The following is a 26891-nucleotide window of genomic DNA, read 5'->3' as shown; positions in this document are numbered from 1 at the left end:
GAGATTCCATAGGATAAGTTATTAAATTAACTAGTGGCGGAACCCTCGCGCAAGCGCGGGGATGTTAGAAATACCTGAAATGAAATCATTGAAAATGTTTATGGAAGTTGATAGGAAAGAAATATGTTTGATGGAAGTTGATAGGAAAGAAAGAGTGAAGGATGTATAAGAAGGAGAGGGGGTAAGAAATGTATAAGAAGAAGAAGAAGAAGAAATGTGTAGATTTTTTGGAAAAATAAATTGTTACCGATTTACAATGCTTACATCTAACAACACTAAACAAAAATAAATTGTTACTGGGCCTTTACAACACTAAATAAAAAGAATTGTTACTGAGCCTTTACAACACTAACGGCTAACCTTCACTCTGAAAACATGTCTCTTCCTTCTCTTTAACCCTCTCGCTCAGGAGTCCTTTTGATTTCACTAACGGCTAACCACAGTCCTAGAAAACTAATCTCGATACTTTGAGAATCTAAAGAAAGTAATGCCTTGTGTACCAAGAAACTTGTTAGTGAGATCGAAAACGATATATAAATTATGCATAAAAACCAATAAAATTTCAAACGAAAATGGTTTCATTTGTTTTTTTTTGTCAAGACTTGTTAGTGTTTATTAGGTAGTTGTTTGTATATAAATTAAATAGTGTATAAAAAAAGATAATAAATTCAGATTTAAAAATTTAACAGTTTAAACAAACAATAAAATGATTTCTCTTATTTTACAATTTTTTTTAAACAAAAACATAGAATTGTATATTTTTAAGAAGATTTAGGACATTCTCTTATTTTTACCAATTGTTTTTTTAAAAAGACAGAGAATTGTAATATGTTTTTTTTTTCCTCTCGTGTTCTGTGGGTTCCACTCTTTGCTCAGGTTGGACCAAAGATGCAGCCTGGCTAGACTGCGGCTCATTTCTCCGAAGTATTCCCTTGATCAACCTCCCACAAACATCTGTCTTCTGATTCTGTCTTGAAGTTTAGGAGCTTCCAGAAAGATTAGCTTCGATCTGCTGCTGTTCCGCTTGTAATGGAGAGTCCTGAAATGCCGTAGAAAAACATATTGGCAAATGACTAATGATTCTTCTACAACTGTCAATATACTAAATAGAAAAGAAATCAAGGCTTTTTGTTCTGCAGAAGCTAAAAGCTTACAACAGGGTTGTCGCGGTCTTTTTTCAGGAGCAAGATCTTTTTCTTCCCAGAATCCATAGTCAATGCAATCCCTGGGAGAGAGCTATCCATGACAGAGGCTAAAGTTGTGTAGATGAAAAAATAGATCAGAAACACATTGGGTCTTTTAAGAATAAGGAAAATATGAGATAAGCTGTTGACTGATTACCAGTTTCAGTTGCTGGTAAGTCATTTCCACTTGAATTTGCCTGATTGTAATCGTGCTTGGAGCTGCCGACGTCTGATGAAGCCGTACGGGGTACACCTTTTGAATTGTCTTTTTCCACATACTATTAAGAAAAGTTCAAAAAAAACTAAAAAATGGACATAAATGTTTGTTCACCACAAGAAGGCAACACATATGAGTGAAATGGTAGACTACAATGACTGTTCACTACAAATACAAAGTCAGAGACACCTTTTTCTTCTCAGAGTTTTGTTTCGAAGGTCTCGAACTTGGCTTGTTTGCAGAGACTGCTCTGGCTCTTCTGCCTCCTCTTCGACCATCTAATAAACCCTGTTGCTTGAACAGAAACCAGAGATAAACAATAGATATTCAATTTCGGAACATATAAAACCACAAAGATATCAGTCAAAGGAAAGCTCTGATTTTTTACTGCGTATCCTACCTGGGATCCAATCACAGTAGCACGTTTTTGACGTATGAATTCCGTAAGAGGAGTAACAACGGGAGCCTATTTTGAAGCATCTAAAAAGTGACTTTTGTTACTAAGTCCAATTAATTCATTAGAGGATAACCACAGAAAAAAACATCAAACCGATTGCAAAGGGACCAACTACGTACTGAGCAGTTCTTCCAAGGCGAAGAGAGTTGAAAGTGGAGTGGGCAACGACGGCGATAGGAACGGGAGTTACTGTGGAAAACGTAGAAAAAAGTGTAGGAGGAAAATTATGAGGTAATGAAAGCTCACCTTCGTCGCCCTCTCTATGAAGGAGCCTGAAAAAGGCTTTATACGAAGACAAATCGTTTAGTCGGCAGTCGAAGAGATGGAGTTACAGGAATGAAGTCGTCGAAATAGAAAGCGCCGTTTTGTGGAAGAACGATCGAAAGGACCTTACACATCGTCAATAGTCAACAATCAAGAGGTAACGGGCCAAACCATTTATCTGTAGAAAAGACCACAAAACAAAGCCACACAAACCCCGGACAAAGCCCACTTGAAAGATCAAAGTTAAAATAAAAAAACATGAAGCGGGGCCCACAAATATGCTGACGTGGCGCACCAGGAATGTCTCAACTGTCTCATTATATTATAGATTAGTTATAATATAAAAAGATTTGGATCCGTGTGCCCACACTAATATTTGTTTTAATTTTTTTTTCTTGGGCAATCTTGGTCAAGCAGTAATTGGTATTTTATGATCTACATTTATTTAGTTCTATTTTAAGAAAAACAACGTTCAACATTCAAAGGAGAATCATTCCACAAAAATTTATTGTCTTAAACATCAGAATTAACTCACGAAGTGCTCTGTTATAATTTTCACAAAAATTATAATCCAATAGATATTAATTTTTTAAAGTCGGTTAAACGTTTAGATTACAAACTGTTTAAAGTTTTGAGATTCCATGGGATAAGTAATTGAATTTGGAAAAAAACTTCAAAACGGAACAAAAAATAGTACGGTTGTCCCTTTAGTATAATATCATATTTGAGTTGTTCATTTAGTATAATTTTTCCATAATTCCAAAACTAGCATTTGATTATTCAAATTAAACAGATTAAGCACAATTTAAAATTTTAATTGAATTTTAAATTTTTTAATAAAAATTAAAAACGTTTTAAAATGTTAAAATCTAAAAGTTTTATTTTTATTAATTTTTAATAAAACTAAAAAGTTTACAAACATTTTAAACTTAAAAAAAAAAGACTTTGTAAAATGGTTTTATAAAGTTTATTTAGTATTTTTTACTAAAAAACTTTTCATAAAGCTTTATTTTTATAAAGTTTTACAAAGTTTTATTTTTATTAAAAACATTTTACAAAGTATATTATTTTTACAAACGGTTTAAAAACTTTAAAAATAAAAGTTTTAATTTTCTATTAAAAAGTTTAATAAAAGGAAAAAAAGGTTTTAAAAAGTTTAATTAAAAGGATAAAACATTTTTTGATAGTTTCACAAGGAAAATCGATTAAAACACACTTTAGGAAGTTATAATAATTTTAGAATATTTTATTAACTGAAACTTCTTTAATTTTAGAAAAAATAGTTTTTTATCCGTAGAACGCACCTTGGGTAGAACCATGACAAAAATCTCAAATGCAATTTCTACTTAAGGTGGGTGGGCATTTCGGTTTAGTTTCATGTTCGGTTTGGATTCGGTTTGGTTTGGATAATTTGGGTTTTATAAAACTCAAACCAATTAAAACCAAAGTAGCTTTGGTTTGGGTTCAGTTTGGGTTTAATTCGGTTCGGTTCAGTTTGGTTTGGTTTAGATTTAGTTCGGTTTACATTATTATGGTCTAGTTTGGTTCGGTGTAGTTTGGGTTGGTTATAAAATATGAAGGCATCAGTTTTATATTTTTATTAAAAATGGGTTCGGTTTGGGTTTAATTCGGTTCGGTTCAGTTCGGTTTGGTTTAGATTTAGTTCGGTTTACATTATTATGGTCTAGTTTGGTTCGGTGTAGTTTGGGTTGGTTATAAAATATGAAGGCATCAGTTTTATATTTTTCTTAAAAAATAATCAACTCATAAACGATAGAGTGAGAATATAAAAACTTATACTACATGATTTTATATATAATAGTATTATTTGAATCGTATTTATAATTTTTTAAAAAAATATGGAAGTTATGTAAAAATAAAAGACGAAATTTAATTAAATTTACAATATGTTAATACATATATATATATATATATATATATATATATATATATATATATATATATATATATAGATATTGGATTATCGGTTTGGTTCGGTTTAAACCCAAACCAAACCAAACCGTTCGGGTTGAGTAAAACATGAACCAATTGGATCACATAAAGAACATGGTTTGGTTTGGTTCGGTTTAACTTCGGTTTAGTTGGTTCGGTTCGTTTCGGTTTGAATTTTTTGCCCACCCCTAGGTAGACGTTTGAATAGTGTCTAGATTTCACATTCAAAAAATTTTAAAATACTTCATAAAAGTAGAAACTGCATTCGGCAAAAAAATAATTATCCTTACAATTAGTAGAATTTGCATTCCCATTTTTTAGAATTTTAATTAAAATTAGATGGTTCGTAATTTAAAAAAAAAATTATCAAATTTTTCAACCAAAAAAACAGTTTGCACATTTGAATGTTGTATTTATTGTTTTGATTCATACGACTATTTTTATTAAATTTCAGAAATGAAAAAGGTAAAAAAAAGATAAAATAGAAAAAAATAGTTTTATACTAAAGAGATAATTATGCTGAACCTTTTGTTTTTTTCTGACAGTTTTCCCTTAAATTTATTATTTATAAATATAACTACAGTGAAACCTCTATAAATTAATAATGTTAGGACTACACCAAAACTATAAATTTTTATTAATTTATAGAGATTATTAATTTATCGAGATACTAATTGAACCAAAAATTCAATTTAGGCTATGAAATTATATTAATTTATAGAGATATTAATTTATAAATTATTAATTTATAGAGGTTATACTGTAGATTTGGATCACTAGTGTTTGTTCTAAATCTTTTTATTGGTCAATCTTGGTCAAACCGTAATTGGTATCTTATGATTTGCATATATTTAGTTCTATTTTAGGAAAATCAACGTTCAACACTTAAAGGAGAATCATTACACAAAAGTTCATTGTCTTAAACATCATAATTAACTCGCGAAGGGCTCCGTTTTAATTTTCCCAAAAATTATAATCCAACAGATATTAATTTTTTTAAAGTCGGTTAAACCTTTTACATTACAATGTTTAATGTTTTGAGATTCCATGGGATAAATAATTAAATTTATTAGTTGTAAATATAACTAAATTTGGATCTCTGCGTCTACGCTAGTGTTTGTTTTAAATATTTTTTTCTTGGTCAATTTTGGTCAAACCGTAATTGATATCTTATGATTTGCATATATTTAGTTCTATTTTAAGAAAATCAGCGTTCAATATTCGAAGGAAAACCATTACACAAAAGTTAATTGTCATAAACATCCTAATTAACTTGAGAAGGGCTCTGTTATATTTTCCCAAAGTTATAGTCCAACATTGTATATTAATGTTTTTAAAGCCGGTGAAACGTTTAGATTTACAATGTTTTTATGTTTTGAGATTCCATAGGATAAGTAATTAAATCAGTTAGTTATAAATATAACTAGATTTGGATCTATGCGTCCGCAGTAATGTTTGTTTTAAATCTTATACATATATATATTTTTGTATATGAATATTGTTAGTATTATTGTTGGATTATTATTTGTATTGAATGCGGTTAAGTTTCTTTTTAAAGAAAACATCGGTTTTGTTTCTTTTTTTAACTCAAAATTTTATTAAATCTTTCATAATGAAACATATCATGAATTACAAAAATCGATAGAAAATAGGAATATCTCCGGAACCAATAGGCCAAAAAAGGAGACAAAAGTCAACAATAAACATTAGAGAGGTATAATTACTAAAGCTGGAACTGATGGACATATCATAATTCGCATACATTCCTGAGAACACATGAGACCGAAGATAACCCAAGAACCAATGACTTAAGCAAACCCAACTTTGAAAGGGTACACCACCAAACCAAAAAAAAAAGGTGAAACATCGTTAAAAGCATGTGCGAGGATTAACACCTACTTTGTTTATATTTAAAATCACACATTTGAAATCTGTAACTATCATAATTATCATAGTCTAAGAATGAAAACTGAACATTTCAAAATTTGTTTTATATATCGTGGCGTCGGTTTAGAATCTATGTGTATTCTTGAATTTTAAAAGATTTATTTTTTCTGTCTTCACGCTTGTTTCTCCTCTAAATAATTGTAAATTATTTACGAGTATTTCTAAATATTTAATAATTATTTACGAGTATTTCTAAATATTTAATAATTATTTACTAGATAATATTCTTTTACAAATTGACATAAAATTTTCCTTATTTATTCTACTAAGAAGAATTTGAAAATTACATAAAAGAAAAATTATACAAACAAGGGAGTTAAAGTGGAGTTTAATATTTTATTTAGTAATGAGTTATCTTGTTTATTAAACTAATATTAATATTAAATTAATATCAAAAAGAAGATAAGTATTGTTTAATAAGTAACGGGTACTTTTAGTAAATAACAAAAATTTTATAGAACGAGTAACTAATAGTAAATAACGAAGTAAATATTATATTAAAAATAAAATGGTGCTTGATATTTGTTTTGTCTACTGATTGTTTGACTTGGCAACACCTGAGTACTTGGATTTCCAAGGCCCTGGTTGAGCTGATAGGACCACAGCTGAGATTGACTCAAGAGGTATATGAATCAAATAACGGATATAAGGCTAATATCGAGGAATGATGTTCAGCCCTATAGAAGTAACCAAATTGCATTAACATGGCATCATCGCTTCGAGGTTTAGGGATTCCTAGGGATTCCTGTTGGTCGTGGTTTATCTTTCCTGCCACATGAGGTAGGTACACGCAGCTTACAAACGAGCTGTTGTGAAATTCCCCCCGGACAGAACATCAAAGAAGTGAAGTCATATAGCAAATTGAAAATTAGAAGAATTTAAGCTTATTGCAGGCATTAAGGACAAGTTTTAATCCTAACACTGACCAAAAACAATGTTATTCTAAGCATTAAGCCTTTTCTTTTCTTGAATTCTTAGGAACGTAGATTAGTTTTTCTCAATTATCCAACACAAAATTGTTGAGGTACGTCTAAAAAGAAAAAAAAAACATCAAAAATAGAAGAACAAAATAGGTAGTTGATACTGACTGGTATCTAACGCTTTCTCTTCTTGCTGCCTTTGCCTTTACCAAGTTGTCCAGATTTGAAAGCATGTTCTTGCTCTTGAAGGAAAGCCAGATTCTTGCCATGTTTCTCTGCTCTCTCTTGCTCGTGCACAGCCTTTTCTTTTGCTTTAACATCGCTCATAAAGTAGCTGTCTTTGCGCAGCTCGCGCACTACTCCTTTCCTTTCCTCATTTAGCTTCTTCTTCAACTTTTTCATGTCTGAACGGTACTTGTCTGGATCATAATCCCTGCCTTTGGCAAAGCTGCAGAACAAACATATATAAACCAATTATAACGATCATCCCAGCGTGGTCTCTGTAAGTACAAACCAACTGAGATAAGTGAATGAAACGAGGAGGAAGAGAGAGTCAGACTTACTTCTCTTCAAATTTGGGATTGACCATTCTGATGGCTACTGGCTTTTGTTTACGCATAGCCAGTGGTGTTCGTTGCTTGTGATGCTCCTCGGTTTTCTTTTCGATTAGCTCTGCGGCATCTTCTAACTTCTCCCTAAGAGTTTGTGGGATCTTTTCTTGATTCCCAACTTGGTGTAGTAAAGTTGAGATGGGCATGAAGATCTCTGGAAAGGAACTTAATCCTCCGTTTATCTCCACAAACCCTCTGAGAGTCTCCACTACACTTGAAAGGATGCTTGCTCTGTTTCATCACCAAACGCCATAAGTATTATTAAACACACTTCCACTGTACTTATCTAGAAAATTGATTTTCAGAAGAGAGAAGAGACCTGAATTCATCAGAGCTGAAATATGGAGAGTCTGCTGGCAGATCCATCATCTTTAGGAAGTTTAATGGCACGACCTCCTTTACGTCGTCTTGTATGCAGAGGAATGGAGTCAGCGTTTTTAACTCCATGAAATGATAAAACTGTAACACGATACACAACAACTCATCAGCTTAGTAAAACAACTTGCCTATGTGCATCTTGAGTTCCTTGTCATAAGCACAATATATAAAAAAATGTACCTCAGATTCTTCAGATGGTGGTAACTTTTTGTCTGAAGCAGCCATCAGAAGAGTCCTGATAAATAGTATGGCTTCGGGGCAAAACTTTTTAGATTGTTTAGCAACCTACAGTTAATTTTGTTCGCATGAGAAAAAATTGAAAAAAATGTAAATAACCGAGGGAAAAAGGTTGGGAACAATTTCTCCTTACCAAGAGAACAATGGAGCACAAGAAGGAACCAATGGCAATATCACGACCAGAGGAGATGGGGCAGCGCATGAGATATTCACACATCAACAATATCGAGGGTGTCATCACAGCATGGCGATAGTCAGAGCACGGAAAAATCATGGACCAAAGCCTCAAGAGAAACAATGTTTTCAAGGAAGGCCAGCATCCATCCTCTGCAAGAATATTTCTCAACTGGTTAGGGGAAGAAAAAGATAGAAGAAGAATGCATGAACTGGTTTAGTCCATGGAAGCATCACAAAACCTGGATTCTTGAGAGCCTCGCAAAATTGCGCACGAGTCTTCAAAAGCCGTTGTCTAGCACATATTGCAGCAAAGTAGGGAATCTCCCCGCTCATATCGATCAATGGCTTGACAAGCATGTTTAGTAACTCAATGTTCAAGGGCTTCTTGTTTGCAAGAACGGCAAAATACTGTAGGAGAATACCATAGAAGACCTGGATGGCAGACAACAACACATTAAATCAACACATTCAGAAAAACCTATAAACAGTTTAAATGATAATGATATCTTCGAGACCAAAAAAAAAAAGATTACCTGCATTTTTTTCCTGTTTTCAGCTGCAAGCTTAATTGAATCTGTTGTCCTGATTCGGTTTACGATTGTAATAACATCTGCATTAGATCGATTTTCTACTAGAGCAATCAGTTCCTCGAAACTCTGTGGAGCATGAATCACGTAAGGAATATCATGCTGCGTTGAACTCAATTTCTTCATGTTGGTTGTTTGTTTTACTGTTCCTTCAGATGGAGCAGAAGAGTCTTTCTTTGACTTTTTATGCACTATTGGCTCCGCTTCTTCTTCATCTTCATCTTCATCATCATCATCATCATCATCATCTTCTTCTTCTTCATCACCTTCCAGCTCTGCCTCTAGCTCATCATCACTTTGTTCCCAGTCCTTTAAAGAATGACCTTTACCCCCATCTGAGTCCTCATCATCGTCATCATCTTCCTCTCCTTCACTTCCTGAATCCTCATCACTTGCTGAATCATCCTCATCACCCTCTCGTTCAAGAACTTCATCAATCCATCCCTTTTTCGGATGCTTTGCATCAACTGAGAAGGAATCACCAAGATCATCGCCAGATACGACTCTTACCCTCTTTGATGACTCCTCACCACCAGTGTCCTCATCCTCGTCGCTCAAATCCTCAGTTTCTTGCATCCTCTTCTTACGTTTTTCCTGAGAGTGTTAAAAAATTGAATCATAAGACCTTGGCAACACAATCAGATCAGAGCCAACCATTATCGCTGTATATCATATTCATTCTGTAACACTTGAGTTCATAAGAATACCTCAAGTTCCTCTAGTTTTTCACGCTCTTCCTGAGCAATTTCTTCAGGCGTCTTTGTTCTATCAGTAGGACGACCACGACGATCCGACCTCAAATCATCCATAAGCATTGCATATTTATCACTTGGCTCCTGCAGACAAAAATGGATTAACGTCAAACAAAAGAAAAACTCAGCCTAATAACACAAACACTTGCAAAAAAAGTGGTCATCGTTTTTACATCTTGGACAATAAAATCTTGAGTTAAACTCTTCATGGCGTCAGATTTCTCTATGGACATGTACTCTTCATTCAGCCCTTCCAACAGCTTCTCCTTTTCCTCCTTGTGCTTAGCTTTCTCCATCTAAAAACACCCACAAAAACAACTATAAATAGACAATCCCATGAGAAAGATAACAAGGGAAAACAGTAAGAATAATCACCTTGCCAAGTTTGCTCTTCATGATGATCTCATCCATGACTTCCTTCTTGCTCTTACGCCTCTGCAGAGAGAATCCAAAAAAAACATCAGCAACGCCTCAACACAATCAAGGTATATAGTCACACTCAGTACATCTCTTCTTTACCTCTTCCTCCTCACCAGACGAGTCTCTATTTCGATTCCTCAGTCCTATTAAACAAAAATGGTTAGCTTTCTCAAAACACCACAAATCAAGAAGGTAAATAAAAGTACATACTCCTTGATCCAGAATCATCCTGATCAATATCATCATCTTCATCAGACAACTGTACAGAATCAAAATCATCCCTTGCGGAAGAAGGTTCACCAAGAGCACCATCTCCATAAACATCTTCCTCCCCATCAGACAAGTTATACATACTCTTCTTCGCTTTCAACTACATAACCCACAACACACAATAAAAAAAAAAAAAATCAAAACTTTGCCTAACTTGAGACTAATCAATCAGTTCTCTCTCTCTCTCTTTTATACCTGACGAGCTCTCTGAGATCTGATCACACCTTTATCGAACTCCCCAAGCTCCTTATCGTGCTCTCCGATACGCTTATCCACAAAAACGGAAGATTTCAAGCTCTGCTCGTACTCTTTGAGCAGAGTGTTGTTCCTCTTGTCAACGCCGCGGGACCTGGAGAACCCGTCGCGGCGCTCTTCGCCTTTGCGCTTCTTCCCGAGGACGTCGAACTTGCGGCGAGACGAGATCAATTCGAATGGGTTCTCGACCTTCTTGGCCTTTGCTTTCATGGCCACTGCCTCTGCTCCCATCTTTCTACCGCCTTTTTTGTCGGGTTTTTTGTCGTTCCCTTTCATCTTCTTCCCCATGGCTCAATCAAGCTTCTGCGGTGGTGGTGGTGGTGGTGGTGGCGGCGTCTAGGGTTTTACGAGGGTTTTGGGACTTTCAGTTTTTTTTTTAAATGCGTATTGAATAAGCTCAGTGACGCTTAAAAGAAGAAGAAGAAGAACCGGACGGTTCGAAGTTAGTTGGGCCTATAAGCCTATACTCTCTTGTGGGCTGTGGCCCAGTTTTCTTTTTCCTACAAAGCTTTGAACAAGAGTCAACCCACAAAAGTGAGACCTTTTTTTTCCTACAAAGCTTTAAACAAGAGTCAACCCACAAAAGTGAGACAGAGATGTCCATATTTTCTATGAAAAATTTACACTCAGAATCATTTTTATACTTATGAATATCAGAATAAGTCACTTGTTTATACAAGAACACTTTTTCTTAAAGACTTGTTAGAAAGAAAGAAGAAAAATATTTTCTAGTTCACCTTTAACCATTTAACCATGAATCTCTTTGATTAAATTGATTAATTGGCGGGCTTTATTCTCAGCCATTGATCTATCAAAAACATGGACGACCCAGATTAAATATTATAAGTCTGGATAAGACATATATCTGTCTCCAATCCACACCGTTAGATCTAATATTGTACTTCTTATTACGGACGGTCCAGATTGTCTCAGGCATTTCACCTCTTTCCATTCATTTTCACCGTCGGAAATTCATCTTTTTCACCTCTTCCTTGTTCATCATCCTGAAATACAAATTCTCTTTTTAATTCTTTTTCTACAGATCGATGTGATGTCTAGTCGTTGGACGTCGTGATACACAGGATTCAGACGGCGTCATCAAGAAGGTGGTACTCAGCCATGGTGATTTGGAGCAAAACATTCAACAGATCAGAAAAAACGAAAAAAAAACTTGTATTCGAAATTTTAAATATAAAACCATGAATTATGATTGAAATCTATCCGATCTGGACATAATACATCAAAAAACAAGTGGAGGATGCAAAGAGTCATGAAAATATGCGAGAGAAACGGTGATTAGGGTTTCTGGTCGACAGTGGCCAAGGAAGAAGACGAGGTTATTTTCGTAATTTTCAATCATTAATGAAATGTGTACAACAAAATCGAACACATCCATGTGTACACCCGATCTTGTGTACAACTATACATATGTCACCATCTCCTTATAGTACACAAATACAAACACATTTCAAATATATTTCAGTTCGAGCTAGAAGCACACAACTTCTTCGTTTGTTATATTCCTGCATTACCAGCTCATGCCTCCTACATCAACAAACACAACATGTACATGTCAAAACATTCATCTAGTATTACGTACACATCACATATGTACATGTCCCTAGTTGTACATATACATGATTGTACACATGTGCACAATCCAAGACGTAAGAAACTTGGGTTTATCCATGATAACAATAGGTACATATATTCGATGACAAAACAATTGTACACGGTGAGATTGATGTACATTTGGACATCAAAAAAGGTGTACACACCAATTAGTAAACACACACTATACTGCATCCTGCATCGCTGTCTCCAAGATGTACAATTCAACACAACATTTACATTTCAAAACATTCAATTATATTTTTGTACACACCATCACAACTAGCTGCCCAATACCATAATATAATAGTGTACGTACATATTATTATCCATGTGTACTGGCATGAAAGTGTACATCACAATACCATTATTATTTTTCAATTTTTTAATAAGTGGCATTTTGGTAAATATGTCATCGTCTTCCCCAGATTTTTAGGGTTTTCTGCAACCATTTTTTGCGGCTGCAATTAGTTTCTTTCACATAAACTTTTGTCATTCCACGTTTTAATCGTAGGTTACACTTCAAGATCATAGTTTTATCATTTATAATTTGATTTTTAACTTCAGATTTCAAAATAGTAAGTTTTGTGATATTTGGCCATTGTTGTTCAAGCTTCATTGAACGGCTAAAACGACGGTCACTACGACAAATTTCATGTATCACAACCACCACGACCTACTTGTATTGTGACAAGGTAGATGAGTTGCAGAGGATGTGAAGAAGAAATCTGTTTGTGTTGATTTCACTGTGGAAGAGATCAGCTGAGGTTCACGGTGGTCAAACTGTTTCACTCCTCCTTCGTACCTGGACAAAATAAAAACAGTCAAAAATGGCTTAATTATTTTGAATTTCAAAACCCAAATACATCTAAAAACCAATTCTAACCAAAACCAATCTAGTTAGCTTTTGTGAGAGTAGTGTGGTATTTAGCCACTAAAAAGTGTGTGAGTAGTTTAAAGTGATTTATATTGGTGGACAAAGTCAAAATGTGACCCAAAATGTTAATCTCTCATTTTCTATCTAGTAGCTCAGTCTTTTTTTTCTATTTTTATTATGCTTTTTTGAATAATGATGTACAAACCATACTTTCCTTTTTTTTGGTCAAAAACCCTACTTTCATTTTTCTAGCTTCCCTATTCTTTTCTCTCCCAAACTACTATAGAAATTTGCAAAACTAATTAAAAGCTTTACAACTTCGTTGTTGATCCAGTTCCAGTACGAGCAACTATCTCAAAACCTGGAAAGAAGAGACATTTCCTCTGTTTCCCGCATCCGACATGTTTCTTAATGCATCAACCTTTACAACGAAGCCTAATGTTATACCATACTAGGTATTTTCCTAAGAGTTATTCTTGGGTTCACCCCCTAGGGTGAACCTCTAGGTTCACCAACCAATAGGATTTAGTTATTTCAAATTTGACATCATTTAAAAAAGGAAACAAAATATTGTCAAATTATATTACGTTTTAAAAATAAAAAATAAAGTAAAAATAAAAAAAATAAAGTAAAATAAATAAAATAATACTAAAATGCAAAAAAATAAATATTTTTTCAAAAAATAAATTAATACCACAAAAAAACACTAATCTTTAAATGTTAAACCCTAAATCCTTTAGTAAACCTTTGGATAAATTATAAAACTTTGATTTAAAAAAACTATTTATAACACAATCAACAAAAAAACTATACCCTAAATCCTAATCCTAAACCCTAAACCCTTGGGTAAACCCTAAACCCTTGGGTAAATCCGAAATTCTTGGATAAATCTTAAATTTTTAAGATTTATCCAAAAGTCTAAGATTTAATGTTTGTTGGGAGCGTTAAAAATATTTTTTGAAAATATTTTTTTTAGATTAAAAAGTTTTTTTTTGTGATTAGTATAATTTTTATTTAATTTTTATTTTAAAAGTATATTATAATTCGATAATATTTTGTTTCCTTTTTTAAAAGATACTGAATTTTAAATGAAACAATTCTATTGGTTGGTGAACCTAGAGGTTCACCCTAGGGAGTGAACCCAAGAATAAGTCATTCCACGTTTTAATCGTAGGTTACACTTCAAGATCATAGTTTTATCATTTATAATTTGATTTTTAACTTCAGATTTCAAAATAGTAAGTTTTGTGATATTTGGCCATTGTTGTTCAAGCTTCATTGAACGGCTAAAACGACGGTCACTACGACAAATTTCATGTATCACAACCACCACGACCTACTTGTATTGTGACAAGGTAGATGAGTTGCAGAGGATGTGAAGAAGAAATCTGTTTGTGTTGATTTCACTGTGGAAGAGATCAGCTGAGGTTCACGGTGGTCAAACTGTTTCACTCCTCCTTCGTACCTGGACAAAATAAAAACAGTCAAAAATGGCTTAATTATTTTGAATTTCAAAACCCAAATACATCTAAAAACCAATTCTAACCAAAACCAATCTAGTTAGCTTTTGTGAGAGTAGTGTGGTATTTAGCCACTAAAAAGTGTGTGAGTAGTTTAAAGTGATTTATATTGGTGGACAAAGTCAAAATGTGACCCAAAATGTTAATCTCTCATTTTCTATCTAGTAGCTCAGTCTTTTTTTTCTATTTTTATTATGCTTTTTTGAATAATGATGTACAAACCATACTTTCCTTTTTTTTGGTCAAAAACCCTACTTTCATTTTTCTAGCTTCCCTATTCTTTTCTCTCCCAAACTACTATAGAAATTTGCAAAACTAATTAAAAGCTTTACAACTTCGTTGTTGATCCAGTTCCAGTACGAGCAACTATCTCAAAACCTGGAAAGAAGAGACATTTCCTCTGTTTCCCGCATCCGACATGTTTCTTAATGCATCAACCTTTACAACGAAGCCTAATGTTATACCATACTAGGTATTTTCCTAATTTCGTTGTTCTTTTTAGGTTTTCACCCAACTACCTCTAAAAATATCGGTCTCCTTAAAGGACGATATTAGTGATATCGTAAATGACCCAATAATACCGGAGGAGAAAACATGTTGTATGATCAACTACTTAATTTTTGCCTCAGCTTGAGTTCTAAATACATTTTAGATTATTTATGTTATCAACAAAAAAATTAGGAAAATAGGAAAAATATCAAGACCCATTGGAACCAAAGCAAGAGCATGTTTGTAATGTTGTATACACTCAAAAAAATGGTTGATTATTTCTTCTTTTGCTAATTACAATGAAAACATTTTAATAAATCGTTTCATAAGTGATATTTAAACAAACATATTAGGATGTAGAGTCATATTTTGGAAATGAAATGAAATTAATTTTCTTTTCTTGTACGTTAATACATTTTTTGCTAATCAAGATCTTTATTTAAATGAACAGCTATATGGAGAAGCAATTTAATGATAATAAGTTCGAAAAGGGGTCGATTGACCTCTCATACCTTGAAAATATATTACACGTTTGGCACATACTGAAACAAAGAAATTTAATTGTTATTATTGTTGATTGTAGAAATATATGGAATTGTTTCATGCGGCAAAGCAGCCAAGATTGCAGTTGTAAACAGGTTCAAGAGACAGATCGAGCTCGTTCCTCCTCATTGTCATTGGATCTTCTTCTTGATACAGGCCACTGCATTCACGTTCATATATACATGCATGATATAACTTACTTAACTACTAAAAGTGCACTGAAAATTATATGTTCAGTCTTCAAATTGGTAAAACTTAAAAAAAAGAACAAAAAAAAAAATGGAGCTGATGATCCCAACGGTTTCGTAAGCTTTTGCCATTCCAAAATATAAATCAATTAGTTTAACGACCATTGCATTAACCTACGTTAATGTATGAATACTTTTAGTAGAGTGTACTCATTATTCACAATTTAGACGGCTAACCATCACCAACACACCTAGTTTCACTGGAACTATAACGCCTTACTAGCTTGTATATAAGACATATTTATACTACATGCATACATGAAAGTAAGAGAAAATTAGTAAAATTAAATTACCCCATGTTGAGAAAAGGAGATGGCTGATGAGAGAGCATGTATGGCTGCTGGATTTGATGCTGCTGCGGGGGAGGAGGAGGGGGCATATTGTGGCCATGGTTTTGCTGGTCCCATTGCTCTTGTTGTGCCCTAAGAATCTTTTCCCTCTCCTTGATCTGACAAGTTCCAATTTCACACACCAATTTGTTATAAACTTATTCCATACCATATTATCATCAACATCATTTTTTCAAAGCGACGACTTCATAAATAACTAGATACAGTATGTAGCATCCGGTGTAGTTGCATTTAGAACTTTGGTTACTACTAATTCCTTGCATAGTTGCATTGATGCAATAAACTATTATACATGTGTTAAATATATATATCTTCTCACACCGTTCTTATAATTGCTTCTAAATTTTTACCCAATATTTTTAATTGGGAATAGTGTGTCTTAGATTCACATAATACCTATAATAGATGACCACAGTAGTATTAGATGAGACGACGTTGTCAAGTTCAAATATTTTCAATCCGAGAGACAACCTTAAAACTGAACGGACAAAGCCCATCTACGAACTGGCTGATGATGATTATATCAATCAATAGACTATAAAAAAAATGCAAATATCTTCTATCTACGTTTTAATTATGATGGGCAGAACCTAAGTGGGGATATGAAGATCTCATCTCGTAGTGGTAGGTATAGCTTGGCTTAAAGTGTGGAGTAGAACAGTGAAAGCTAACAGTAATGCGATGGAAAACATGCTCATAATATAATTAACAAGAGTCACCTGTTTGGAAAGCAAGCTGTTTTGTTCCTGTATGGCCTTCTCCTGTCATTTCCAAAACGGCAAGATTGTTAGCTCCCCTATACACTTCTTACACGAAGTTACTTCATATATACATACGTTTAAAAGGATTCTTACATACCTTTCTTTGGAGCTCATTGATGGAGTCGTACATAAGTTGGTTCTGCAAAGACACACATCACATGTCTTAATTATACACAAATTATTTTAAACTTCACATATTTGAATCGACTATATCTTCTTAATATCTAACCATGCAATAAGACATGCATACAAATTTACATACATATATATGTATTCGAATAAGTAAATATTAAGATAGTATATGTTTAATATATGTTAAAAAAATAGGAGGAATTCATACTTTCCTAGAGCGGATGTGCTTAAGAGCAGTGTCAAGCTGCTGCTCCAGATTCTGGAGCTCCTTAGAGCTCATCGCTTGCAAGTCTTCCCCAAGATAGTGCCTGCATTTCAATAGCGTCCAAGCATGTTCTCGTTAAGTAAATGTATCCATGTGCATTTTAAAATTAATGCTACCGGGTTTTCTATTTCATTTGTCCATTTTATATGCATGATGAATGTAAGAGTGTACCTCTGGTTTCTCTCCAATATCTCAATCTTAGCCTTAAGCCTGTTATACTCCATCGACCAGTTCGTCTGTATCTCAAAAGTTTAACAATACAGATATACTTCAGCAAATATTGAAATATGTAGTTACGTAATGTATGTATTGGTAATGGAGATATATTGTTTTACATTGACGTCGGACTCAGGTGCAATAAGCTGTCTCTCTGCGTAAGAGTACCTCTCATAACGTTCAAGTATCTTCTCCATACTGTTCAACTCACAGAATTACGGATAGCTTCATGTCTTGAACTATTTATTGTCGTATATTATATATGTACGTATATATGTATATTTGTCTATGTAAATAACTAAATATATTTTTCAAAAAAAAAAAAAAACTAAATATATAAGTCATGATATAAAATTTTAAACTTTTAAACATAATACTAAATTTAGAGTTGATAATTCAAAAAAACAATGTCAAATATATATAAATAAAGCTATAAACTCATTTTGCAAAAAAAAATAAAAATAAAAATAACTAAATAAACAAATCATCATGTAATATACATAGGATACTCTCGGGTTTTCATGACATTTTAGGTAATTCTAAGCGCCTTGATGGTTTCTATACCTTAAATCCAAGATTTGCTAGATCCTGTAGTCCTGTACAGATCTCTATTATTTGTTTTTGAAAAAGGGCAATTATCCTAACCGTTGGACTACAGATGCTTTTTTAGATCTCTATAATTTTCTTTTAACAAAATAGCAAATCAATAACTCTATACATCTCGCTTAGGGTTCTGTTCTATTTGGGGCTTATTTAAAATAGTTACAACTATGTACAGAAAATCTTGGTAAAAATGACATATACACATTATAATAAAATATTATACTCTGGTCAAACTACCAATCTAACAAGGGATAATACATTTTTAAAAGAAAGAAGAACAGTTGTTGCCCGTTGGAGCTAAGTCTGACCATCGGTAAGAAGCCGAACATAGGATTAAGTTAATCATTTCGTGGATCCCAGAGGTCAAAGACCCCCTACTTAGATTTGACATCCTATTTCCAGCGTTTTAATTGGTAAAATCTAATCAAACAGAAGCAACTGTACGTTTGAAATCATTTATATTACAATATTTTTTCTTCCCATCACATATTTTAGCTTTTCAACATTAACAATAGTCCATTTGAGAAATCAGTAAAAGAAAAACCAACATTACACTTAATAGTTGAGCTTATGTTCCTACCAACATTGGCACTAATTCAAAATTAGATATTTCATTATTTTGAAAGACACATTAAGGAGAACAAAACAACTCCTACTGATTTAGGGCTTAAACCCCTAGCCAAGAATTTACGCATTTATATTCTATATGAAATGGTGCATACACACTGACACGTACAGATGTGTTATAACTTATATATATCCAGATAGTATAGTTAGTATTCTAGGGTTGAATTCACTCGAGGCCCTATAGTTTTGGTTTTAAATTTATAAAAATCAAAGTGTTAAACATTTGTCTGATATTAATTAACAGATCAGTAAAGACATCTAACTAGTAATAATACAAATCAAATGAAAGCCCTAAAAGACGCCTAATAAGAACTGTATTACTAATTAGAGTAAATCAAGTAGTCAACTTAAGAGAAAAACAAGAATCAAATCGAGTATTTAAAGATACTTTTGGATCTTCAATGAGAAAGTTACCAAGAATCAGTGGAGTATTCAAAGAGTTTCCCCTTATGGGAGAAGACAACAAGGGCAACTTCAGCATCACACAGAACAGAGATCTCATGAGCTTTCTTCAGAAGACCAGCTCTTCTTTTCGAAAATGTCACTTGCCTATTGATCTTATTCTCTATCCTCTTCAATTGAACCCTACCCCTTCCCATCTTGATCCTTTTTTAAGAAACTATTTCCTCTAAAAGAACCAAACAAAACAAGAAACTACAAGAAGAGAGATAAAGAAGAGCCCAGTCTTTGGTGTGATCCAATTAGGAAAGTTTTTCTTTCTTTCCTTTATAATAAGACTTGTGTGTGAGTCTCGGGATCTTTCTTTCACTCTATATTTATGCAGAGATTTGGGTAAGAGCGGTTTTAGGGAAAGCTAAAACTGGTTTTTCCTTATTTACAAAAACCAGAGTGGTTTTGTTTTGTTGTCAACTTCTCATTGGCTTGACTGTAGTAGTGATGAATCCACGTTTTCTCATATTTATTCGAAATGAAGTGAAAAAGAAAGAAAAAATGATTATCGACGCCTTGTGAAGAGAGAAGTATCATAGTACGGACCACTGGACCATCCCCAAGTGTCACCTTCACTTTGCATTGACGGCGGAGATTTTCGGTAGATCTGTGAAACGAAATCTGGACCAACAAAAATATCAAATCAATTTCCTTTTTGAAATTTACCGATTGAACTTGTATACTGTTCTTTTACTAAAGTGTAACCCCTTTGTTTATTAATTTTTTTTATAATCAATATTCAGCGGTAACTGTGTAGTACAAATAGACTCTTTCTTTTGGCAATAGATGTTTTTGGTAGAGTTGAGAACCATTTGACAATTGTGTAATATATTGCGTTCACGGATTTATACACAGGATTTAAAGAAAGATGAGATGAATAATAATAATTATTAATAATTTTCAAAATAATAATAATAATAATTAATAATATGTATTTTTGAAGCTTTGATCAATGACGATGGCACGTGTGGTGTAGTTTCTAATTAAACATCTAGATAAAAATCATTTCGAAAAGGGTCTCGAAATGGTCAATTTGCTCAATATTCATATGAGACCTAATAATTAAAAATATAGTCATGCCTAGATAAATGTGTCAATTGGTAACATAATTAGACATTATTGTTCTTCACAATGCATGAATGTGTGTTTTACCATACGCTAAACTTTCATACTATTCTATTTATAACATATACATATAATAGATTATTCCAAACATAAATGTAATAGTATAAATTGAGAGAGAGAGAACCTAAATCCTAAACTCAAATCATATAGTATAGGCAAAGACAGACAAACAAACACAAATCCATATACCCTAAACCCAAACTATATACCCTAAACCCAAACCCTAAACCATAAACCCTAAACTCAAACTCTGAACCCTAGACCCAAACTATATACCCTAAAACCAAACCCCAAGCCCAAACCATATATCCAAACCATATATCCTAAACTCAAACCCTAATCCTAAACCTTAAATCCTAAACCCAAATCCTTATCCATTATGTGATTATGCTATACATATTATGGTATGGAATACTCGACACACCCACAAACTTTTTATATATGAAATTCTCTAAAATTTACTTAGAGAGAGAGAGAGATGATGAGTGGCGACGGTGTTAGAGAACAAAACAGTATAACTGATCATGTAGTGAGTAAGAAGAATCGGGAGGCGGAGAAGGAGATACAAATTGCAAAAGAAGAGAAAAAGAAATGTATCATACTATATTGAAATTTAAAATAGTAAAGAACATATAGCACAAATATGGAGATATAGATTATGAAGAAAATTAGAATAGTTTACACGATGGAAAGAGAGAGAGAGAAAGACGGATGGAGGGGAGGGAGAGGGAGGATGTCAAATAGATAGATGTACAAGATCCTATTATAGCTGTATATATTCAATTTATAAATATTTGTCAGTTTTACAACATTTAAAACATGTCATATACAAAATAAAATCTATATTTTTAATAAGTAAATAAGAAATTCAAATTATAATTTTGTAAACTTATAAAGTGAATAAAAAGAGGTAAAAGTGAGAAAGGGTAATATGACAATTAATACAAAAATATCATAGCCTAATTGTTCTTATGGTTAAAGACTTAATTTAAATCCCACTATGTATATGCATCCAAATTTCGAAAACTCCCTCTAAATTGTTTTTTGAAAAGTGATTTATCATGTGTCATCAGCATATTGATTTTGAAAAAATGATAACTTGACATATTAACGAACAAAACTTAGGTTTACGTCCCAGGGTGAATTTTAAATACACCTCATCATTTACAACCAGTCAAAATGACAAGTAGATTATTAAATTTAAAATATTAAATTAAAAAAATAGTTGAAAAAAAAGAAAATGATACTAAGTTTAACAATGCTAATGCCGTCACCTAAACCGTAAATCTTAAATCATAAAATCAAACTCTAGACCATAAACTCAAAATCTATATCCTCAACCTAAACTTTATACCCTAAATCGAAACCATATACCCTAAACCCAAACCATATACCATAAACCCTAAACCCAAATCTTATACCCTAAACCCAAATCCTATACCATAAACTCAAATCTTATACCCTAAACCAAAATAAAGACCCTAAACCAAACCGTAAACCCAAACCCTGCAACATCTAAGTTTAGGGTTTGCGTTTATGTTTTACGGTTTGGGTTTAGGGTCTAGTATTTGAGTTTAGGATATAGGGTTTGGTTTTAGCGTATATGATTTGGGTTTAGGGTATATGTTTAAGATTTTTGGTTTGGGTTTAGGGTTTTGTTGGCTGAGTTATCGTGTTAAAATTGACGTGACACTTTGATTGGTTGTAGAAGGTTAGATGAATCTAAAGTTTTACCCTAGATGGTGAACCTAAGTTTTGTTCCATATTAACAATGATGTTATGGCTTAAAATTTACATTTAATGTTGATTTATATTTTTAATTAGTTTTTAGAATATAGTAATAACTAATAGATCATCAAAAATATATAATAAATAAATAATATAATAGTAGAAATAGATAAATAGTAATATTTAAAAATTTTGAAATATTATTTAATTTTATTTCTTACAATAATATAATTTTTACTACTAAAACACTTCTTCTAAATTATATACAATTTTTTAAAAAGTGTAATTTTTAGTTCCAATACCATTAGTTTTTTCTTAACATCTAGAAATTTTCGAAATGTTATTTTGTTTTTATATAATTATATACCTAACAAAATTTTCTCTTAATTTTATAATATGATTTAAAATACTTTAACTAAAAGAAATATATTAAGGGTGTAACTCGATTGATATTTTTGGAATAAACTGTTTGGAATAAGCTTATTCCATGAGATTCCAAAAAAAATGTACCATTTGCATGTAATTAAAAACAGTTTTCATTCCATTAATTCTTGTGGGATTGGTGAGAAAAAAAGGAATCACGTTAAAATTCATTCATGTTAAAAAAATAAAAGAGGAGTGAAAGGAATGGATGGAATGAAATAATTTGAATATAATATAATTTTTTTTATTTATGAATATATATTTATGAATTAAGTTTCCAGTTACAGCCTAAAAATAGTTTTAGAATATATTTAAAATTATCCATGAATATATTTAAAATTATAATTTTGGAAATATTTTAAATATAGTGAAGGGAATGGATGGAATGAAATAATTTGAATATAATTTTAAGTTTCCAGTTACGGACTAAAATATTTCCAAAATTATAATTTTAAATATATTCATAAATATTATTAAATAAAAATTATTTATTGTATCTTAATTTTTACATATGATTAAACTATAATTATATATTTTAAGAAATCAATAAATTCTAAAAGAATAAAAATTATTTTAAATTTTTATTTAAATTCTAGAACTTTTATTTCTGCATTTGGTGTAGGAAAATACTTAGGAGTGTATTCAACTAAGGGTTTTAAGTGATTTGTATTAAAATGACAAATCCACTGTTATTCAAATGTGAATTTTAAAAAACATTTTAAAATCTAGTGTTATTGAACTTGACATTTTATAAAACACTCTGAAATCCACTGTTATTGAACAAAATTTAAGTTGGAGATTTTAGAGTACTTAAAGTGTTTCTAGAGTGTTTTAAGGGAGTTCCTTAGTTATAAAAATAAAAATTCAAATATCACTGTTTTATATGAGATTTTAGAGTGTTTTAACAAAAGTCACACTAAATTCTCCAATTCTCCTGCAATCATCTCAAAACTCATTAAAAATCAAATCACTTCAAATTTCAGATTCAATACACCCCCCTTAATGTACATTTTACATCCAATTATTATGGAATAGTTAGAGATGAGATTTAGTTATTATGAGATAGTTAGAGATGAGATGCACACTCTTATAGAATCTTTCCCAGATAAAAATTGATGCAGGTTAATTATCGAAGGAAAGCTACTAGATTAAACAAATTTTACTTAGGTGATGATTTTTAATAGTTTTTTGTTTTTGTTTTTAGATTTTGGTTTTTGATTTTTAGGTTTTGATTTCTAGGTTTTTTGATTTTGATTTCCAGATTTTGGTTTTGGCTTTTAGATTTTGAATTTTGTTTTTGTTGTATTTTTTAGTTTTTCAATAAATAACTAATACATTATTTTAGAAGTTACCATTGAAATTTATCAAAATATTGTGTTTATTATTTAAAATTTAAAAATGAACATGTTTTAAATTGTTATATTTTACATACTTAAATTATACTAACTACACATATAAGTTTTTCTAGGATCTTTATTCGGTTTAAAAGTTTTACACCTTTTCCAATAAACGAATTTATTTCTGCGACCTGATTTTGTGTAATCTATGAGTTAGGTTTTCCAATAATTAAAAGACTAGGATAAGATCCGCGCCTTGCGCGGGATGAAGTTGTTATTTTTATTATGTTTTGGAGAATGAAACAATAGTTCGGTTTCATTTAGATTAGGAGTGTTCAATCCGGATATTGGGTTGGTTTCGGTTATGTTCGGTTTTTACTGTATTTCGGTTCGTAAAATATAACTACTATTCTAAATCCATATTTACTTCGGTTCGATTTGGCTTATATACCGTCGGTTTTCAGTTTATTCGGTTCTATACCAAAAAATAATTATTTAGTTTGAGATCATATTATATATTATACGAATTTTAGAGTCATGTTATCAAAAAGTCATTTATTAAAAAATATTATATATTTAAATAAAATAATAAAAAAAACAAAAAATGCTTCTATCATCTAATAAAATAATCAAATCTAGAATTAATATCAAAGTTCTAAATTTTGAAAATAAAAATAAAAGACAAAACTGAAGCATGAAATAAAAGCTTTTATATTCTTCCATATTTAGTGTTCATCAAATTAATATGTTTTCGATTGAACACAGTTCTGTTTGTTTAAAGATAAAAAAAGTTGTAAAGAATTTCAACTAATTGTTGATCAAATTTATAATATTTACTTCAATATAGTTATTGTTAAAATAAAGCAAAAATATCGAAAAAGAAAGACTAAAAAAATAAGAAGCCTCAGTTGTAGTAAATTGTTACTTAATTATAATTCAAGTGATTCAAGTAATTTACAAATTATAATTATGGTTCAACTCATATAACAAATAGATATTCATGCGTCGTTATAAATATATACATATTTACATGTTTCAGTTTAATCGGTTATAAATCAAACCATATCCAAATCCTACGGTTTTTATAAAATTACATCCATTTGGTTACGACGGTATATACCAAAACAAACCATATTATCTATTTCTGTTCGGTTCGATACTCTTCGGTTTAGCATATTGAACAGCCCTAATTTGAATATTAGTTGGTTTTGGATTGTTTTTTTATCATATTAATATCCTATCGTAGAATTGGATTTTAAATTCATATTTTTTGGAACCTTACATGTGAATTTTATATTAAAATAAAACATTAAATACATAGTTTGAACACATTTATGTAGAGTATGAAAAAATTTATTAGAGTGTGAATGTTCATTCTTAAATAATTGTGGGACTGCCACATTCCATTATAGTGTGAATAAATTTCTTAAAATGTTTCTCCTTAATATATATATACAATGAAACCTCTATAAATTAATAATTTTGGGATTACACCAAAATTATAAATTTTTATTAATTTATAGAGATTATTAATTTATCGATATACTAATTGAACCAAAAACTCAATTTGGGATTATAAAATTATATTAATTTATATAGATTTTTAGTGTATATTAATTTATTGATTATTAATTTAAAGATGTTATACTGTATATAGGAGATATGTTGGGCTGAACATTTGTAATTGTAATTGTGTACTGAAATCTATTTTGAATTTATGATGAGTCTGATCAATTTGGGCTTAAATTTTTTATCACCATGTTTATATCTATAAAAACTGTAATATGGTCAATAAGTCATTTTTATTACAAAAACATGTTTTACAATTTTTTAATATTTAACTTTCACATCATTGAGAACTATTTTAATGATTTTAGAACCATCGTCTTATTATTTCCAAAATTGAATTACTTTGACTTTAGTCTTCCACATAGTTTTGAATCCTTTCAACTGAACCAATAAAATTGATGCATCCAATATATATATATATATATATATAATTTGAATATTTATAAAATAAAAATTCATGTTAATACAATTTTATAATTATTTGTATCTTATTATAACAAAACAAATTAAGCTATTGATCACAAAATTTTCATAGTGATATATTCAAATTTCTAATAATTTATAAACGTTTTGAAAAATTCAAAAATAACATATAAGAAAAAATCTAAATGTTTTTATTATATAGTTAATGTGATTTTTAATATCTTTTAATAATATAAAATAAAAAAAAACTAAGTTACAAAAATTGCTATCAAATATTCACTATTCATAATAATTAATTTTCATATATACGCTAATTATATTAGGTAATTTCATAGCTTTTATTTAAGGAAAGTGCGAGATTGTTTTTGTACATTATTTATCAATTCGATAATTAGTTTAATAAAAAGTGTAATATAAGTTAAGATGGACCAATTTACTTTTCTAAGAGTAATATATTTTATATATTATATTTTATATAGTTATTTATTAAATGAAATTTCACAATCATACGGTTCTATGATCATTTATATCGTTTTATAACAAAATTTTCAATGTGAAAAATTTAATAAGTTTATAATTTATAAATGTTCTTGAAAACTCATTGAAAGTTTTGAAATTAAAATATTTATGTAATCTTATATGGTATATAGTTTAATCTATATATTTATTTGTTTTATTATTAAATGATATTTTTTACTCATATGGTTTTAAAATCATGTGTATCTTTTTATAATAAAAGTGTTAAACCATTGATCATTAATTTTTAACATAATAGTTTAATAGTTTTAGTCATTTATTGTCATTTTTTAAAATTCGAAATATAACATATACGAAAAAATCTAAATTTTAATTTTATAGCTAATTCGATTGTTTAATTTATTTTAATAATATAAAATTAAACAAAAAATGATGGAGGAGATATAAATTGTTATCAAATATATATTATTAGATACATTAATTGTCAT

The 26891-nt window shown here is 31.0% G+C and overlaps 2 protein-coding genes and 1 long non-coding RNA gene across 14 annotated transcripts; all 3 read right to left on the bottom strand.

Moving 5' to 3' along the window:
• Nucleotides 1-658: 658 nt before the first annotated feature.
• On the bottom strand, nt 659-2291 carry LOC108839707 (uncharacterized). Of its 12 annotated transcripts, none has more exons than XR_008939505.1 (5): nt 1978-2291; nt 1802-1901; nt 1342-1695; nt 1155-1252; nt 659-1039 (listed from the first exon to the last, which is right to left on the bottom strand). It is a non-coding gene; the product is annotated as an uncharacterized LOC108839707 (long non-coding RNA). The 12 variants fall into 12 exon arrangements; XR_008939506.1 differs by having other exon boundaries at nt 1802-1892; XR_001947715.2 differs by having other exon boundaries at nt 1342-1689; nt 1978-2290.
• Nucleotides 2292-6944: 4653 nt separating this feature from the next.
• Nucleotides 6945-11016, bottom strand: LOC108843327 (uncharacterized). Its single transcript, XM_018616505.2, has 13 exons — nt 10570-11016; nt 10315-10474; nt 10204-10247; nt 10060-10119; nt 9858-9980; nt 9640-9768; nt 8879-9526; nt 8585-8777; nt 8302-8495; nt 8112-8216; nt 7873-8012; nt 7506-7784; nt 6945-7390 (listed from the first exon to the last, which is right to left on the bottom strand). The coding sequence occupies exons 1-13, from the start codon at nt 10915-10917 to the stop codon at nt 7117-7119; spliced, it is 2697 nt and encodes an 898-aa protein (XP_018472007.2). The 5' UTR covers nt 10918-11016; the 3' UTR covers nt 6945-7116.
• A 4588-nt stretch (nt 11017-15604) lies between these two features.
• Nucleotides 15605-19623, bottom strand: LOC108839971 (floral homeotic protein APETALA 1). Its single transcript, XM_018612772.2, has 8 exons — nt 19286-19623; nt 17761-17839; nt 17597-17661; nt 17369-17468; nt 17126-17167; nt 16987-17028; nt 16211-16365; nt 15605-15829 (listed from the first exon to the last, which is right to left on the bottom strand). The coding sequence occupies exons 1-8, from the start codon at nt 19468-19470 to the stop codon at nt 15727-15729; spliced, it is 771 nt and encodes a 256-aa protein (XP_018468274.2). The 5' UTR covers nt 19471-19623; the 3' UTR covers nt 15605-15726.
• Between the last annotated feature and the right edge of the window lie 7268 nt (nt 19624-26891).

The sequence above is a fragment of the Raphanus sativus genome, chromosome 2 (genome assembly GCF_000801105.2).
Source record: "Raphanus sativus cultivar WK10039 chromosome 2, ASM80110v3, whole genome shotgun sequence".
In the NCBI taxonomy this organism is placed as follows: domain Eukaryota; kingdom Viridiplantae; phylum Streptophyta; class Magnoliopsida; order Brassicales; family Brassicaceae; genus Raphanus; species Raphanus sativus.
Note: the sequence above shows the minus strand (reverse complement) of the source record. Positions and strands in the feature narration are given on the sequence as shown.